This window comes from Podarcis filfolensis, assembly GCF_964270895.1.
Source record: "Podarcis filfolensis genome assembly, chromosome: 5".
Taxonomy (NCBI): domain Eukaryota; kingdom Metazoa; phylum Chordata; class Lepidosauria; order Squamata; family Lacertidae; genus Podarcis; species Podarcis filfolensis.
In genome coordinates, this window is record NC_139608.1 from 84,367,324 (window position 1) to 84,381,552 (window position 14,229).

At 44.3% G+C, this 14,229-nt stretch overlaps 1 protein-coding gene across 1 annotated transcript in view; it reads right to left on the reverse strand.

Annotated features, from left to right (window-relative positions):
* The window catches only part of LOC310763570 (uncharacterized protein), a gene marked incomplete at its 3' end in the record, with an annotated part of 50,180 nt that extends 44,542 nt beyond the window's left edge, over positions 1–5,638 (reverse strand). The window contains exon 1 of the mRNA XM_083616080.1: positions 5,488–5,638. Within this exon, the coding sequence (XP_083472206.1) occupies positions 5,488–5,529 (42 nt within the window). The 5' untranslated portion in view covers positions 5,530–5,638. The remainder of the gene's footprint in view (positions 1–5,487) is intronic.
* Positions 5,639–14,229: the final 8,591 nt, after the last annotated feature.

Sequence of the window (14,229 nt, forward strand, 5' to 3'; positions counted from 1 at the left end):
GCCCACTCTCACTGGCGCTGCACGGCTGCCCACTTCCGCGGCGGAGGAGCACTGGAAATAGCTTGTGCGCATGCACGTTATTTGAGCATGCGCAAGCGTTATTTCCAGTGCACATTGGGGTCAGAGGAGGCCCGTGCACATCACACAAGCTATTTCTGGTGCTCCTCCGACCCGGAAGTGCACCAGAAATAGCATGTGCTCACATGTATGGGCACGCGCTCCCCCGCCCTCCGGCCCGCCGCACGATCGGCGCTGGAGACACCGGCCGAAGGCGCAGTAAGTTGGCTGACCCCTGCCCAAGAGGCTCAGTGATTTAGACCACAGCACCGCCTGCTGACCCTCTTCCAGGGTGTGACCTAACTCACTTGGGGGGCTGCTATTCACTAAAACAAAGAAGAAGAGGAGTTTGGATTTGATATCCCGCCTTTCACTCCCCTTAAGGAGTCTCAAAGCGGCTAACATTCTCCTTTCCCTTCCTCCCCCACAACAAACACTCTGTGAGGTGAGTGAAGCTGAGAGACTTCAGAGAAGTGTGACTGGCCCAAGGTCACCCAGCAGCTGCATGTGGAGGAGCGGAGACGCGAACCCGGTTCCCCAGATTACGAGTCTACCGCTCTTAACCACTACACCACACTGGCTCTCGACCATGGAAAAGAACACCCCCCCCCCTTCTGTTTGGGCCTTGGCCAACTAGGCCTTTCAGCATCAACCACAGGAGCAATCGGAGAACACTTTGGCTATTAGTTCTACCCACCCGCAAACCCCCACTGCTGAAAGCCCTAACCCTGCCCCAGGACCAGCATTTCCAAATCAAAAGTTGGCAGCCACCGCGAGTGTCTTGCTCCTTCCTCCTCCCTCCTTCCTTCCTGGCTCGACTCTTTCCTCTCCATCTGGGTTTAGTGAGTTAAGTAACTTATTTGGCTCTGCTTTCTCCCTCCTTGGCTCTTCAGTTGACTGATTTATTACCTCACTTTCCTTCTGCAAATAAAGCCCCGTGTGCAAAAGCCAGGAGGATAAATAATACAGCACAGACCTTTAAAACACCACAGATTCTAAACAAAAAACAGGAGACCTGCTTCATCTTAAGGTCATAAACTCCCACTGCAATTTTCATCTTACGGGAACCCTTCTCCCAATGCGCACACACGCAGAAGAGGAAAAAGCAAGAAAAGTCTTTCCCCTTCCAGAGAGCTCAGCCTTATTTTAGCTCACGGGTTGCAAATTCTTATTTTGATTTGATCTCTAGATTCTGGCAAGGAAGGTTATTGCAAAGTGACTGCCTGGAAGGACAATCTAAACAATTCTCATCTGCACAATGTTAGTTAATTTAAATGTTTGCAGTTTTTTTAAAAAAATGCCAATTGCCCAAACACTGGTGCCACCCTGTATGGAAAACACAACCCAAGACTTGGCAAAAAGAAAGAAAACTCATTAGTTTCATACTGACCTGAAGGTGATTTTGTTGACTGACAGCCTATCACTCTCCCTTAGTTCCGCCCTCTCACAACAGGCAACTTTTAACACCTGGACAGCACTAGTATCAGCCTATATTGAATCACTATTAACTTTGGATTCTGGATATAAGGAAGTCCCCAGAGCTGAGGAAGAGTCATAGCTTAGTGCTAGAGCATCTGTTTTGCATGCAGAAGATCCCTGGCAGGTAGGGTTGGGATGGAACACTGTCTGCAGTCCTGGAGCTCTCCATGGTGCTGTGACAACCAGCCTACTTTGTCCCCCCCATGGGTTCCTCAGAAACAAAACAGGAAACAAGCCACAGCAACATTGCCCTGGCCATTACCAAAGAAGGAAGCAGTTGAAGATGGGAAAGGGTGGGGAAATCAGAGAAGCCAGGATTGGGGAGGCACACCCCCAATAAATTACCCTTTTGATTGTCACAGAACCACCTCAGTACCTTCAGTGTCAAACCGGGAGAGGAAAAACACACTCTAACATCAGCTACAGCTGTCTAAGTAGCATTGGCAACGGGTTGGGATTGGCTTGGGGCACATAAGGAATTTCCAGTTCCTGTGAGACAATCTACCACATATATCAGGCAGGGCATGGGGCACACAAATGCATTTTCCCGAGTGCAGCAAAAAAATAATATGAACGTGGCCAAGGGTTGTCTCTGCATCACACTTGTATGTACAATCAAGATCTATGTCAAGAAAAGGTGGGTTCTGCAACTAGAAATGGATTCTACAAACAGCACAAATTTGCATGACATCTCATACGATGCATTTTTAAAACTCTCTTGCGTAAAGTATTTGGGCTACTGCTAATCTTGGAGAAGAAAGGCACCGAAACCCCTCAAATTCTGGGTGTTTGGAGGTTTCAGCAGTTATGAACCACATACTTCCAAAAGTATCAAAGTAAGGACCAGAAACATATATAATCTCAAATCTGAGAGTTTCAGAAATGAGGATTCTGCATCTGGTAAAGCATTCGACACGTTTTCTGCATTCCTGAAATACTCCATCAAAGGGGAGTTTGCTAAAGAACAGGTATTTATTTGTTTGCTTTTATATGCAAATAATTTCTCGCCTGCTGCTCATGATATAATCCCATGGCGGGGTTACAGTACCACACAACAATAAAATGTCATTACACTGAAGCCAACGCAACACGGCTTATAAAAACAATGACATGGAATGAGAAGTGGTCGTGGAACAAATCATTCAGAAAGCAAATCCTAGGATACTGGGCTAGGCAGTGTGTTTGACAGACCTGCCACATGTCATAGGTGTCATAACCAAGATACCCATTGAATGTGGTACAGTCATTGCTCTGAGGGATGAGAGTACAACTCCCTGCAGCAAAGGCTACAAAATCATTTCCCAACACTCTGAAAACTATCAAACCCCCCTAGTTTGTGAAAACCCACTGACAAGGGTGTTTTTGTCCCATTTTGTGTCTCACTGAGAAATCATCCCAGAACTTAACAGACAAATCGTCTATCCCTATATAGAGAAAATGTAAAGGCAAAAATATAACTTCAATCCCTTTCCCGTGCAACCTCCAATGATACGACTCGTTGGTAAAGGTAAAGGACCCTTGGACGGTTAAGTCCAGTCCAAGGCGACTATAAGGTTGTGGCGCTCATCTTGCTGTCAGGCCGAGGGAGCCGGTGTTTGTCCACAAACAACTTTCCAGGTCATGTGGCCAGCAAGACTAAACCGCTTCTGGCACAACAGAGACCCATGATGGAAACCAGAGTGCATCGAAATGCCATTTACCCTCCCTGCCGCAGTGGTACTTATTTATCTACTTGCACTGGCATGCTTTCGAACTGCTAGGTTGGCAGGAGCTGGGAGAGAGCAACGGGAGCTCACCCCGTCATGGGGATTCGAACCGCCGACCTTCTGATCAGCAAGCCCAAGAGGCTCAACCCATATACCTTACGACTCACAGGTACACTCATCTCTTTCCTATTCGCATTTACATTATGTGGCCATGCTGCTCTTGACATTCCTAGTGGTCCTTCACTTCCACCTTCCCCACATTTTCCACCCATGTACAATCACCTGCCCCCCGAAGGACTGCAGAGCATATCAAAGCCCCCTTGTCCACCGGTGCTAATGTGCTCCTGTTGTTGCTTTTAATTCCATGTGTTCCAGGGATAGCTCTGCTTTTGAGGCACGTCTAGCAGCACCATGCCTTGGTATTAAGAGGAGCTCATGTGCAGAATAGCTTTATGCTTTACAAGATCACTTGCGATGTCCTACAGCCGAGGAATTACAGGCATCATTGGGAAGCGTGTCAGCCAAAGGTCTTGGATCCCAAAAGTTTGGTCAAGTAAAAAAAAAATTAAAAATGCCCAATGCATTTACAAAACACAATGCTGACTAACAGAAACCGGGTTTAGGGCACTGAAGTCACCAAGCCATCCTGGGTCCCCTATAGACTGACGGTATTTGCGGGTGTATTCTGCAACATGTTACTGATACAATAATAGTGCATTAATGGTGGATTCATATGGGAACATCCACACATTATTCTACATTAATAGTTATTTAGCAATGCTTCTCTAATGCTTCCACATTTCTGCATTCTGGAGGTAAGGTAAAGGTAAAGGACCCCTAGACGGTTAAGTCCAGTCCAAGGCGACTATGGGGTTGTGGCGCTCATCTCGCTTTCAGGCTGAGGGAGCCGGCGTTTGTCCACAGACAAGTTTTCCGGGTCATGTGGCCAGCATGACTAAACCACTACTGGCGCACAGAGGGCTGTGACAAGTGCCAGAGCACAGAAACACAATTTACCTTCCTGCCACAGCAGTACCTATTCATCTACTTGCACTGGTGTGCTTTCGAACTGCTAGGTTGGCAGGAGCTGGGACAGAGCAACGGGAGCTCACCCCGTCGCGGGGATTCGAACCGCCGACCTTCCGATCGGCAAGCCCAAGAGGCTCAATGGTTTAGACCACAGCGCCACCCGTGTCCCTATTCTGGAGGGGCACTCATGCACAACAGCATAACAAAAATGGGACAAAAAGTTACAGGATGTCAGCAGGAAGTTACAGATCATGCAACCAATGGAAATGGAGCAGTCTGTCCATTCTGAACACTATTAAAAACAGGGCTGTAAATAACCACCCTAATGCCATCATAACCAGAAATCTGTGGCAATTATACTTTGTAAAGTATAATTGCCACAGATTTGTGGTTACCCCGAGCTGCTTGACGCTTTTTAATAGTTCTCTTCCCCCACCGCCCTAGAAGAACCAGACAACACTTGCATTCTAAAGTTTCAAAACGGAATATTACTTTTACTTGTGGTACTTTATCCTGTCAGATTGAATGTACAAGTGAGGTAGGTAATATTTACTGTATGTCACTGAAACGTATTTACATGAATTTGTATCTGAGACTGACTGGTATTTTCTGACTGGCTCTGAGGAAAGCAGCAGCATAAAACAACACACTTGCTGCTCTCACTGTTAAAAGTCAAACAACAGTTGATAACCGACTAATTGGGGGGTGGGGAACTACCTCAGTATATATAGCATCACAATATTCTATGCTACAGAATTAACCCTTTGCATAGTATTTTGGATGCACCATTCCCACATAACCATTGCGAATGCACAAATTAACAAGGGTGTCTGCAGAAGCCCTTTGTTGCCACAAACTCTGTCTCCTTCGAATCAAGGCTCAGCGTGTTTCTAATGATCATCTAGATCGAGGAAACAGATCAAGGAAACCACACGGTTTCATGGGTTTTCAAACTTTCCCAGGCATCGCACAAAGCGTGCTCACGCCGGTGTCCTCTCATAGCTAAGAGCGATCTGGAAATTTCCTGGTTCATATCTCCTGAGTCATAAATTCAGCAGGCAGCCTTAAGCCAGCCACTCTCTGTACACATTGCAAAGCAGCCACATGTAAGCCACATGGACGGCTGAGAATTCCGAAGGCTTCCCTCAAAGACAGACAGAGACAGCTGGAGAAGAAGCAGAATTGCTGGTCAGCTTTCTCCATCCCCATTACTTACCTCTGCTTGTCTCTTTAGCATGCTGTGCTCCTCCCACTCCATCCCCGAGGGAAAACGGGTCGTGAAATGAGGGATAAGGCAAGCAACAGGCAAGAAAAAAATGTGGCCAACGGCTATACGATCCAGGAGCCTCAGATTTCTTTACCTGGCTGGATCTGCACAGAGAATAAAATAAAACATTCTATAAATAAAGTCATAAATTAGATCGTTATATCAAAAGAAAAGAAAAGCCCTACATAAAATGGCACAAAGTTTTTTGCTCTACAGTGCCCTCTGGTGTCTTATCATTGTTGTTGTTTAGTCGTTTAGTCGTGTCCGACTCTTCATGACCCCATGGACCAGAGCACGCCAGGCACTTCTGTCTTCCACTGCCTCCCGCAGTTTGGTCAAACTCATGCTGGTAGCTTTGAGAACACTGTCCAACCATCTCATCCTCTGTCGTCCCCTTCTCCTTGTGCCCTCCATCTTTCCCAACATCAGGGTCTTTTCCAGGGAGTCTTCTCTTCTCATGAGGTGGCCAAAGTAATGGAGCCTCAGCTTCAGGATCTGTCCTTCCAGTGAGCACTCAGGGCTGATTTCGTTCAGAATGCATAGGTTTGATCTTCTTGCAGTCCATGGGACTCTCAAGAGTCTCTTCCAGCACCATAACTCAAAAGCATCAATTCTTTGGCGATCAGCCTTCTTTATCATCCAGCTCTCACTTCCATACATCACTACTGGGAAAACCATAGCTTTAACGATACGGACCTTTGTTGGCAAGGTGATGTCTCTGCTTTTTAAGATGCTGTCTAGGTATAACTGGCTGAGTGTGGCTGAGTCCCCTGTCTCTGGGAAGCCTGCATCCCTCTCAGCAGCAATCGCCTGGCTTACACGTGGCTCCTCCTCCCATGATGCACCATCAGAATCAGGCTATTAAGAGTCAGATACACTTCCTGTTTTCCTTAAAATTGATTTCGGAAAGTGCCCAGTGGTTTTTAGTATCACGGCACACAAAGGCAAGAGGCTTAACTCTTTCCTGCCCAGCTACGACCTCCCTTCCACCCTGTCCACAATGACCACCTACATGGCTACAAGGCTTATTAAACTAAAAAGATTAGTTGTTCCTATTGGTATCAATGGGAACTTTTTGTTTTTGTTTTTACAAAAAAGCTGCACAGGAGGGCAAGGAGGAGGGAAAATGGAAAGGACAAATCTCCCCTCTGCTAAAATTCTAAAAACACTTGGCCTCCCAAGGATGAAATGAATGTAAGGCAAGCAAGAAAGGCAGTGGCCACCTTTATTAAAAACGTGTTTAAAAAGCTGGAAATGGATATTGCCGCCTAGCCAGCACCATAAAAAACATACGCTTGCAACTACTTGCTCTTAGGGAAGACGCTTCTTGGGCTTTACTATTTTCTTACAATTGCCAGTGCTTTTTCTCAAGAAAAATAGGTGCCAGAACTTACCATGAAGTTGTTACAGTAAGTTGCCGAGTGACTTGGGGCAGCCCTGAACCCCTGGTTCTGGTGCAGGTCAAATGAATGTGCCCCTGTCTCCCTCGTTCCTTTAAATTCAGGTGGATGGCTAGGACAGCTCAGAAGCGACCTCATGCAAACATCTGTGCAATGGTAGAGGCCTCACCGGGCAGCTTAAAGCCTGCCACTGCTACACGGGAAACGGATTGAAGAAAAGGAAGTATGACTTGGCCCTACCCTGTAGCTTGATCAATCGTGGCCAGGAGCTAGGTGGAGTCATAAATCTTTTTAAAAGTGTAGACTCGTGACATAGGCTATGAGATTAACCCCACTCAATGGACCAGAATGTGGTCTAAACCCCCCTTTAAATCCATATCAACGAAAAGAAAAGAACTCACTCTGAAACTCACCTACAGGTGGTACCTAACACCAAGAAAACTAGCGCTAATACACCCAGGAACCTCACCAAAATGCTGGAGAGGGTGCACCTCCACAGGCACATACCTCCACATGTGGTGGGAGTGCCCCTAAATCCAACCATTCTGGACAACAGCCATACGAGAAATATGTAAAATAACTAAGCACGTATTAGACATCACCCCAGAATTGGCCCTACTAAACATCTTCCAAGACAACAATGCCCATTTACACCACAAAGAACTCATAACCCACCTACTTTCAGCAGCCAGAAACACCATAACCAGAAACCATAACCAGACACCACTGGAGAGACCTGTCAGGAGTAAGCATGGACCAATGGTACCAAATAGTATGGGAAACAGCCCTACTAGAAAAATTAACCAATAAACTGAAACTGACACGGGGACAAACAGAAGAAGACGCCTTTACCCCTGTATGGCTCCCCTTTATCACATACACAGCCCAACAAGACAATGACAATAATCCACCAACAGCATACAAATCAATATGGCTAACCTGATCCAAAACACACACACACCCCACTCACACACGAAAACAAAGATCACCACAGCCAATCACAAACAAACAACCACACTCTAGGCCAACCCCAACCTCTCCCACCACCAAAGAAACACAAATGAACAGCACCAGCAATTCTTACTGTTGTCTGCACACAGGTGCAAAATTACCTGTGTGCCCACGCAGACTGGGAAAGGGTAGTGGAAGGGGAGGAAAAGGCCGGAAACACACAGCCCTGCCAAGTTCTGCTGGGAATGGCAGACAACAGAAGAGCAATTGCTGAAGTAGCAGGAATGTCGAGAAGCTAACTTTCCAAACACGCACTGAGAAAAATCGGAATGACCTCTGTGATATAAGGCTCCAGTCTGAAGGCCTCAGTTCTTTTGCATCAGTTGCATCTGTTATGATGTAAGGAGACAGCTTTTGGCATTCTGCCTCCTGGCTTTGCGAAGATATACATTCGTAGCACTGGGTGCAGCACTAATAAAAGTGCCTCTTATCACGGTTTCAGATGCATCCCACCTTATTAGCCATAGTGCGCCCCCCCCCCCGATCTACTGAGAAGGGGGGCAGCCTTTGACTTCTGATGACTAGCTGTTATCATCACGTTCTGAAATCCACACTGAAATCTCTCTGGCTTTCCTTGCAGTCCCTGACCTATCTGCAATTGACACTGTTCCCAGATTTTGGATGAGCTGACCGATAGATTAGACACTACCATTTATATAGCACCCCGTCAATATGCAGGCCACCTTATCAGCAAAACAAACAAACAAACAAACAAACAAACCCAGAGCCCTGCTCCGAAGGAGCTTAGAATCTAAAATTCAGCAGTAGAAAAAAAGGACATGAGAGACAAACAACAAGACAGGTCATTGGGAAACTGGAGCAACAGAAGAAAATTAGCCCTCAAATACATGCTGTGTGTAATAAAATAATAATAATAATAATAATAATAATAATAATAATAATAATAATAATAAATAATAATAGTTTATTTGTACCCCATCTGGCTGGGCTTCCCCAGCCACTCTGGGTGGCTCCCAATAGAATATTAAAAACATGATAAGACATCAAACATTAAAAACTTCGCTATACAGGGTTGCCTTCAGATGTCTTCTGAAAATTGCATAGTTCTTTATCTCCTTGACATCTGACAGGAGGGCATTCCACAGGGCTGGCGCCACTACCAAGAAGGCCCTCTGCCTTCACATCTCACAGTGAGGGAACCACCAGAAGGCCCTCGGAGCTGGACCTCAATGTCTGGGCTGAACGATGGGGGTGGAGACGCTTCTTCAGGTATACTGGGCTTAGGCCTTTTAGGGCTTTAAATGTCAGCACCAACACTTTGAATTGTGCTCAGAAACGTACTGGGAGCCAATGTAGGTTTTTCAAGACTAATGTTATGTGGTCTCGAGGGCCATTCCCAGTCATCAGTCTAGCTGCCACATTCTGGATTAGTTGTAGTTTCCGGGTCACCTTCAAAGGTAGTCCCACATAGAGCGCATTGCAGTAGTCCAAGCGGGAGATAACCAGAACGTGCACCACTCTAGCGAGACAGTCTGCAGGCAAGTAGGGTCTCCACCTGCGTACCAGATGGAGCTGGTAGACACCTGCCCTGGACACAGAATTGACCTGCACCTCCATGGACAGCTGTGAGTCCAAAATGACTCAGGGGCACAGTTACCCCATTCAGGACCAGGAAGTCTTCCACAACTGCCCACCCCGTCCCCCCAAAACAGTACTTCTGTCTTGTCAGGATTCCACCTCAATCTGTTAGCTGCCATCCATCTTCTAACTGCCTCCAGACACTGAACAGCACTGAACAATGTTCATTTCCCACCAATTGTTCTTGCATGCCCTATTCCAAACCTGTGGAGACCTACATGTGAGCTCAGGTGCAGGACCCAATATCTGCATATGAAGACTATTTAATAAAAAGGGCTGCTTCCAGAAGCCTGTCCTCTTGTTTTCTACCAGTTTTGCTTGACCTCAGCTTGTAATCGAGAATCCAATTTAAAACCCGAAACTGGAAAGCTTTTCTCTCGTTCAAGATTCATTAGAATGTTAAAGAAGTTCTCAAGAACCATTGTGGTTTAAATTGAGTATACAGTGGTACCTCGGGTTAAGTACTTAATTCGTTCTGGAGGTCTGTTCTTAACCTGAAACTGTTCTTAACCTGAAGCACCACTTTAGCTAATGGGGCCTCCTGCTGCTGCCGCGCCGCCGGAGTCCGATTTCTGTTCTTATCCTGAGAACAGTTCTTAACCTGAAGCACTATTTCTGGGTTAGCAGAGTCTGTAACCTGAAGCGTATGTAACCTGAAGCGCATGTAACCCAAGGTACCACTGTATAACATATGCATTGTAAAACGAGCCTTCCTCTTGCATTACGTTTAGCTGCGGTGACTTCATTGTTGTTACAGATTTTTTTCTGAGGGGGGACCCCCTCCCCCTAAACCCTAGAAATTAATAAATGGTAGGATTTTGATTATTTGGGATGTGAAGGGAGAAATGCAAGCTTCAGAGGAATTCTTGGGCTACCCTATGCAAAACTCTCTGGCCAAGCTAGGGCCATTAAGAAATAAGACAGGCTCATTGAAAGCCATTGGCAATGCAAGAGAACTGTACTTCCCCTTGCCCTGAGGTGTGAACAGAGCCTGGGGATTTGGACAGTTGTCCGAGTGGCTGGGTGTGAGGTGACAGCAAAAGAGTTTTGCACAAGGGTTGCTGGGAAGAAAAATAAGGAAGTTTGGAATCCATGTTGGGCAGGCTGGCTGAAGGTTGGCTGGAAGAGATGCCTTGGTACTTTGGGCAATAGATATTGGTCATAATATAGACATGGCAGCATGGGGAAGATTGTGGGATATGCATATAAAATTTACAGCATCTTATGATCTAAGAGAAAATTATATGAAAATGATATATCGATGGTATCTAACACTGAGTAAATTGGCAAAAATGTATAAATCTAAATCAAATAAGTTTTGGAAATGTAAAAAGAAAGAAGGTTGTTTTATCATATGTTGTGGTCTTGTAGTAAGCTTAAAGCTTACTGGGAAATGATATATAATGAATTGAAAAGGATGCTTAAAATAACGTTTGTAAAAAAACAACAACCCAGAAGCTCTTCTTTTGGGAATTATAGGGACAGAACTACCAAAACTATATAGAAACTTATTCATGTACGCTACTACCGTGGCAAAAATGTTACTTGCCCCAAAATGGAAAGGAGCAGAAGTCCCAGCAAAGGAAGAATGGATGCAAAAACTTATGGAATATGCAGAAATGGCAAAGCTTACTGGAAGAATAAGATAACAAACTTTTTATAAAAGAATGGAAATGGTTTATGGAATATTTACAGATAAATTGTAAACAGATAAGAACATTGGCAGGATTCATAAGACTTTTGTGCAGTTTCATAAGAGTATATATTTAAAGCAAATGAATTAATGAGCAAATTAAGTTAATTTGGATATGCAGAAAATATTAAAACTAAATTTAAGGAACCGCAAAAAGAGGGGGGAGGAATTCAAGTTTTGAAATGTTAAAATGATTGTAAAATTAATGAAAAGTACTACTGTGGGCAAGAATCCCGTAAAAGAAATGGAGTGGCCCTCATAGTCAACAAAAGAGTGGTGAAAGCTGTACTAGGATGCAATCTCAAAAATGATAGAATGATCTTTATACGAATCCAAGGCAGACCTTTTAACATCACAGTAATCCAAGTTTATACACCAACCACTAGTGCTGAAGAAACTGAAATTGACCAGTTCTATGAAGACTTACAACACCTTCTAGAAATGACACCAAAGAAGGATGTTCTTCTCATTATAGGGGATTGGAATGCTAAAGTAGGGAGTCAAGAGATATAAGGAACTGCTGGCAAGTTTCAAAATGAAGCAGGGCAAAGGCTAATAGCGTTCTGTCAAGAGAACAAGCTGGTCATCACAAACACTCTTTTCCAACAACACAAGAGACCACTCTACACATAGACATCACCAGAGGGGCAGCATTGAAATCAGATTGATTATATTCTCTGCAGCCAAAGATGGAGAAGCTCCATACAGTCAGCAAAAACAAGACCTGAAGCTGACTGTGGCTCAGATCACCAGCTTCTTATAGCAAACTTCCAGCTTAGACTGAAGGCTGATCGCCGAAGAATTGATGCTTTTGAATTCTGGTGCTGGAGGAGACTCTTGAGAGTCCCATGGACAGCAAGAAGATCAAACCTCTCCATTCTGAAGGAAATCAGCCCTGATTGCTCACTGGAAGGGCAGATCCTGAAGCTGAGGCTCCAATACTTTGGCCACCTCATGAGAAGAGAAGACTCCCTGGAAAAGACCCTGATGTTGGGAAAGATTGAGGGTGCAAGGAGAATTAAAGAACCAGCCCAATTGTCAGATCTTGTTTCCCACCCCAAGCACACACTGGCTAGCATAGTAAACCTTTCAGACATCTTTGTAGCCCCTCTTCTGTGCAAATACTTATATGGTAATATAAATACTTGGCCAAAAAAAAAAAATTCTTCTTCAAAACTGACAACTTTTAATGATTTTCAAAATGGGCTTCTTTCCAGCAGGGAAAAAGCTCTTTTCATTTAACATGATCCGACCATCCTTAGCTAGGAATTACTTGTTCAGGCAACTGGCTGTTACTTGATAATTCTGACAGAGTTTTCCAGGCAACATCTGTTTCCACTTGGGCTCTTTCAGCTTTCAGATGTGAACAACAAAAGTGCATTTTCATTCCATGTTCCCCATCCGCAACTGGCATCTGCTTGCGACGGCAAAGTTATTGTTATGCTGGACATTCCGGTCATCACTTAATACTTTTGAATCATAGCTATTTTTAGATCCTTATTAACCATTCTTGGACCACCCCTTATCAATCCTTGAGGCATCTGCAGCACAGCTAAACAGTTCCTTCTGGAGCCAACATCAGAAGGAGAAAAGAAGCAAACCACATCCCTCCATTTAACAGAATAAGAATATTACTTGTGCGTCTTTTTTGTTTCTCCATCTGCTCTTTGTTGCAACCACCTCTGTGCTCCACCAAAGTTTTGTTCTTCCATCAAGTACTTTTTAGTTTGCTTGCAAGATTTGGATTCTCACTCCATCCAGAACAATTATTAGGACTACGAACATCATTCCCATTAACACCAATGTTACTTCTCAACAACGCCGGATTTCTCAGCACTCACCCTTCTGTATCTCAATTAGTGTATGCCTTGCAGCTGCTATGAGAGACTTCCATTTTTACCTTCTCCTGCAGCTTTGCTTTCTGCTTTCAAGCAGAGAAGAAGCACTCCATTCAACTTAGCAGTGTTCACAGTGGATTCTAAAACACAGCCATCATGCTTCAAATAAAATGGAATCTCTCTGTCACTAGATGCCTCCCATGTGACCAATGCTAGCCAATCACATGAGATCCACTAGAGAACTCTCTAGAATTCAGTTACCAACCAATCAAATTTAAACACATAGTAACACATACAAGCAATTACAATTTTGGCGAATTAAAGTACTATACTTAACATGAACCAGGGGCAATTGCAGTGTTGCTCTTAACGGAATAATCTGAGGTTTGATGTCACTGTTCATTTAACACATGGATTGGTTAGGGGAGCCACAAGTTACAAAAGGTGACGTGTTAGATTGCGTAGGATGCTGCCTAATGACAAAGCCAGAATATCATGCTCCTCAAAGGGTTTATGTTCAGATTAGCCATGCTAATCTGTTGCAGCTGAAAACAACAGAGTTTTGTGTCACTTTAAAGACTAGTTGGTATATTTTAGCAGGAGCTTTTTTCCAGAGACAGGAGTGTTAGAGACCATGGTTTCACATTCCATTACAGGTGTCCGTTAACACAGCAAAATTGGGATTCTTACATTATATCCAATTACTTCTTTTGTGAACCATCACTTTGCTTATCATAAGGTTCACGCAGAATTGTCAGGGACCTTGGTTTCCATTTCATTGCCATTTGATCCAATTCTTTTCTGACCCTGTGACAATTCATCTAATGAAGTAGACTTAAGTCCACCGAAGCTTATGTACAATACGTTTGTTACATTTTACGGTACCACAAGGCTCTTTATAGATTTGATTACATCTCCTGTCCCAATAGTGGGCATAAACTGAAACAATTTTTTTGTTACAATTTCTCCTTTACTCAGTGTTACTTAAATTTCTCGGTATTTTCCTAGCCAGTCTCAAACATTTCCTACTCTGTACATAATTGTCTCCCCCTTGTTATCAATTAAACAATTTTAAGATAAAGGCAGTGGGGCAGTTAGACTTCGGGGTAAGTCTCATTGAACTGAGTGGGATTTTTATTTTCCAGAGTAA